Here is a 5,438-nt window from a genome sequence, read left to right on the forward strand (position 1 = left end):
AACTCTAGTGGACAAGGACTTTGTGTGTGTGTGTGTGTGTGTGTGTGTGTGTGTGTGTGTGTGTGTGTGTGTGGGTGTGTGTGTGTGTGTGTGTGTGTGTGTGTGTGTGTGTGTGTGTGTGGTCGGGTGCGATTGTAAGGTTGCAGCATTACCCATAGTTTGGGCCATATGTGAGCTCTCGTTTAAGTGGGTAATAGATCTCGATCACAAGTACAACACGTGATTCAGGACCGAAGTAAATCACACAATTTCTAGGCCATCAGAGCAGGGTATCAGCTTGCAAAACTATGGTGATTTTCAACACAGGAAGGGAGCAGAACTAAGACCGTTGAGTTAGTGAGTGCAGTACGACTACACTTATATATATATATATATATATATATATATATATATATATATATATATATATATATATATATATATATGTATGTGTGTATATATGTGTGTGTGTGTATATATATGTATATATATATATCATATGTATATATATTATATATATATATCTATATCTATATCTATATATATATATTTATGTATATATATATATATATGCATATATATATATATATATATATATATATACATATATATATATATGGATGCGTTGCAAGGTATAAAGAGCTGAGAGACACCTACGAAGGTAATGGTGAAGGACTATCTCAATTAACATTTTCAGTAGTTTCGTTATATTTTTGATATTCATTCTAGTTCATGGTTGACAACTTTATTCAGCTAAGAAAACAACCTGGGCACTAATGGCAGGTACCAGCATGAAACGGTCCTCCAAGATGGACAACAAAGCTACCCGTTTTCAAAGTCCGTCACCCCCCCCCTCCCCCTCACATCCTTCAAGAGGTACAACCCTCGGACTAAGATATCTCTTTATCAACTTTAAGACTGTATTTTTTTACATTGCATTCTACATGGGGAGCTCATACCTGATGACTGTTCTCCTCTCCCTAACATTTTTAGCTGGTGGCATCCCACACAGATATAACATAGATAAGAATCCAAAGTTTCTTTCTATAGAGAACTGCTGGAAGTTCCGAGGACCATTGAAGATTGTCCACTTGAGTTCAGTTGCAGAGATCACATCTGTGCCTGGACTGTACTCTTAAGACTATTCAAGTTAACTTGGCGCAGGGACAAGAACAACGTCATGTTCACCTTTATGTTGTGAAAGGTGACTAAATGGGGCAGAACAAGAACTAGAGCCCCATCCATTTTTTTTTTTTTTTTTTTTTTTTTTTTTTTTTTTTTTTTTTTTTTTTTTTTTTTTTTTTTTTTTTTACATTTTCCACATGGTCAAGGAAAATATGCATTTCTCCAGCTCCCCTTTTCATGACAGGTTAAAACCTCCGTAAACATTTCGAACAATTAACCTCTGATGAAGGTCTTTATCTGAACAGGTGATTTTGTCCAGCTTGGTGATTTACTCGTTTATCATTCCGGTTCCAGTCGTTTATGGACAAAAAGGTATCCTGCCAACAATCTTTACCAGCGTAATTGTAAACAATACGTCAGAGATTTTTCCAAATTCTTATACACTACATAGGAAAGTAAGAAGCTCAAACAATGCGTTATAATCAGTTTTATCTTCTTGGTATCAGTATAAAAATAGAAATCACATATATTAACATGTATGACATCTTATGCTTAATCCTAGTTGTGGAAACAAACGCTCTTATATGATTTATACAAACACTGTCATAATAAGATTCATACAAACGATCACGATCGCTTAATACTATTTGTTTAAGCAAATGTTCTCATAATAGGATTCATACAAACACTATCATAATATGATTCATACAGACACTATCATAATAGGATTTATACGTATAAAGATTTGTTGCAAATACGCCTTGGTCAAACACACATTCTGGTATACATTGCTACAGACTTAATACTGGAATCTACAGAAATGAAGACAGGAAGAAAATAAGCTCTATTGTACTTACATAGGGCTTCTGGCTTGTTTACAATAATAACTAACTATGCAAAGCAGAATTTAATCTTCTGGTTTTGTTTTTGTTTTTTGTTTTTCCATATGAACCGGAGTGATAATGAATCTAAAGGAACATAATCTTGATTGCTTAAGCTACTCGAGTCTTGTCTTTCGTGTGCCAATCGTGGACAAGTTGACAGACAACCAGCGAAGCAGTGAAAGATATTATTGGTAGTGGAGTGATATATTTGGAAAACTCTGGCTGGCCCATCTCTGGATCCGGACCAACCCCTGACATGCATCTTGCATCAGCATACTGACTTAAAGCCTTTCCTCTCCTCAGTCTCCAGCATTATCGTTACTCTTTCTGAAGCCTTTACTCTCCTCTTCCTCTTCTTCCTCGTCCCTCTTCCTCCCATAGCACCACGGGAACCTGCCCAAGTAGTGGTCAGACACTGCCCTCCCTCCTGCTGGTCTTCATATCCGCTCTGCATTATTGCACCATCACAGACAACTGTGACGTCATTTCGTCTTCCTCTGCCTCTGTTTGAGGGCAGGAGGGAGACACGGCAAGATGCTGGTTAGTTGCCCATTAACGGGTCCTGATGGCAGGTGCCGACGTCCTTCAAGAGCCACCGGCCAGGACATCTGAGTGACTGGCTGGATGGCTGCCTGGAGTTCATGTGGATGTGGGAAGACGGCGTTTCTCTAAGGTGTAACCAGGGCTGATATACACCGTCTCGGTTACGTTGGTATTGAGGAACCTGAGGGGAAGATAGCGTTCCATAAACAAGGGGGTTCCACAGGGGTAGGACACATAACGCAAAGTCCCTACAATGATAATTCACCCTTCTCTGTAACTTTCACCTCCCGTTTACCCAGCAAAAGATGGACCCTAGGCCAAGGACGAAAGCACTACTCACTTGAACAGCGAGAAGTGTGAGACGGCGTGGGGTGGAGGTGGACCTCGAGCCAGGCGCAGCTGAAGCAAGGAGGAGCTCTTGATCTTAGGGTCACAGACGATCCTGCCGATGTTGGCAGAGGCGCCGCCGTCAATCAGCTGGATGATGATGGTACAACCCCTGTGGAAGAAGGAGAGCCGAATCGTGAGTCTTAATTCCGTCGTCACTATCTTAAGTATATTGTGCATAGTTACAAACATCCTTAAAAGCAATACCACTAGCACTGATAGTCCTAGTGCTGTGTCCTATACATTCCTACTACTGAATACTGTGCCTAGTCATGATAACTACTGTAGCTACTATCTCTTTAAAGAGAACGACCTATCACCCTATTCCTCTCTTGTCAACTCGTTCCAGGAGTAGGACGAGTGAGAGTGATAACTAGGTATCCCTCATTGCTTTCTCGTCCAGAAGCAACCAACCCTCATTGATCACCCACTGGAAGGGGACCCAACGACTCAATGCTCCCTCACCTGATTCCATGTTCTTCGCCCTCGCTCATACGGACGATGTCTCTCACGAGACGCTGCATCATGTCAGCCGGAAGGCGGACGTCCACATGGCCCGGCTTGCTCAGCAGGTTCACCAAACCAGACTTCACCTGCAAAGAACAACAAAAGAAACATTACCCAAGATATCCATGTGTGACCTGTCAAAGACTTGGAAAAATTATCATTTCACTTCGAAAATAAACTAAACGGTCATGACTGTGCAAAAGAATTATATATAAAAAAAAAAGCTATTTCATCCTTATGCCCATCCTCACCTTGTTCTTCTTCTTCCCGTTCTCCTCGTTGTTGTTGTTCATGCTGGGGTCCTGGGATTTCAGCATCTTGGCAAGGGCGTTCTTTCTTGCCTTGAGGATCAGCCCAAGGATGTGGGTGGCCAGCAGGTCAGCAGCCGCCTCGTCTTCGGCGCCATTGAAGTGGAAGAACTCTGAGGATATAAACACGAGATTGTAAACAATGACACAACCGGCGCGCGGACAGTTAAAAGTTCGTTTGAGTAGAAACGACTTCGGTTACGATATTTGAATTTTCAAATATCCAAATATCAGAGCAGAGCTGAATAGTGAACGAAGATAGCGTAAATCTATATAGATATATTGTTGAAATGGTCTTAAACATCTACGAATGATTCTTAGACATCTGTGAATGAACTTTATTCCAGTTATTCAAATGAAGGTTGGAGGTAGAGTGTCGGAGGAAAATTAGCCCAATGTGATAACCCTTTTAAGAGGATGGAGCTCAAGCCTAACACTTTATCTAGCAACAATACATATATGTTATAGTTTTATCTTATTTTTAAGCTCAAAACACAAGTAAGAGGGGGAGTTTTTGAACACAATGAAACGCTCAATGCCTCCCTCCCACCTGTCATGCCTCCTCAAGTATTAACGCTGGAAATCAACTGATCAATCAAGCTACTTGATCAATCACGTTTATCACGCTTTCTACCTCTTTCATCTGTCTTCCTCTTCTTTAACAACCCCCCCCTTTCCATTCGTGTCTTCTTGCACATGACCACATTCTCTCTCCCTCCATACAAACTATAAACATTTTCACACCAAACTTTTATACTTTTCTCTAAAATAGCCTATATATGTGTACAGCCTTGCAGGACCTACCCAGCCCTCTTGAGCCTATTTGGAGATAGCCCAATATCCACCCCATTCCACTCTCTTTCTCTCTTACTCTTTAGTGTGCCAAATTCACAGCTATTCGAATTCATCTTGCCCCTATGCATTCCTACTGCCTTGACGGGTTTCGTCTAATGGATTTATGATGTTATCAACGACAAAAGGACTGGCTAACTCTAGGCGATAATAATAATAAATATCTGACGTACAACCGGTACTCATTTTCTAGAATCTGGCTAAAATTCAGAACAAGTTCCTTATCTAAGTAATTGCGGTCCCAGTACTTTCTAATACTGGAAAGGGATTTGGGTTGCGAATTTCGGAGTTCCCGATGTCAGGTTTCAGTTCCTTGATTCAATACATCGTCTCCATCACTACACTAGCGCTTCTATCCGAGTTGAAATTAGTCTCCAGCCACGCTGCGTGCCTCTGGGCAGTAAGGGGCACTTGTCTCTCAAAGCATATAAACATTCACACATTCGTTTCGTACGTGTTTAACTGTATATTGGTACCTTTCAAACACCTGTGCATGTACAGACACCTGTGTATGACACCTGTAGTGTCTGTATATACACTTAGAAATCCCCCACGCAACCTGCAACCTACTGGATACACTTGAAGTGAAATTTGCCAACAAAATACAACACCTGTTCACAACCTACAATCCAGTGAGCCTCACAACCTGTTTACAACCTGACGAAACTTGCATGCAACCTAAAACTTGCTCACAGCCTACACCTGCGTACTACAACCTGCTCACACAACCTATAAAAACACCTGTAAATGCGTTCATAGAAGAAGTACCACGCATAAACACCTGTTGACTATGAGGTAACTGTTGTCTCACCTGTTGTCACAGAGGGCATCTGTGTGCGGTAGGTGTTAGGCC

General features: G+C 41.2%; 1 protein-coding gene across 1 annotated transcript in view; it reads right to left on the reverse strand.

Moving 5' to 3' along the window:
* Positions 1-1,576: 1,576 nt before the first annotated feature.
* LOC143041203 (DNA damage-inducible transcript 4-like protein) overlaps positions 1,577-5,438 on the reverse strand; it is a 4,285-nt gene continuing 423 nt past the window's right edge. The window contains exons 1-5 of the mRNA XM_076213044.1: positions 5,397-5,438; positions 3,677-3,846; positions 3,384-3,511; positions 2,872-3,030; positions 1,577-2,712 (exon numbers count right to left, since the gene is read on the reverse strand). The exon at positions 5,397-5,438 is cut by the window's right edge and continues 423 nt beyond it. Coding sequence (XP_076069159.1) covers positions 2,628-2,712; positions 2,872-3,030; positions 3,384-3,511; positions 3,677-3,846; positions 5,397-5,438 — 584 coding nt within the window. The 3' untranslated portion in view covers positions 1,577-2,627. The remainder of the gene's footprint in view (positions 2,713-2,871; positions 3,031-3,383; positions 3,512-3,676; positions 3,847-5,396) is intronic.

The sequence above is a fragment of the Oratosquilla oratoria genome, chromosome 30 (assembly GCF_046742065.1).
Source record: "Oratosquilla oratoria isolate Oo_2021 chromosome 30, ASM4674206v1, whole genome shotgun sequence".
Classification (NCBI taxonomy): domain Eukaryota; kingdom Metazoa; phylum Arthropoda; class Malacostraca; order Stomatopoda; family Squillidae; genus Oratosquilla; species Oratosquilla oratoria.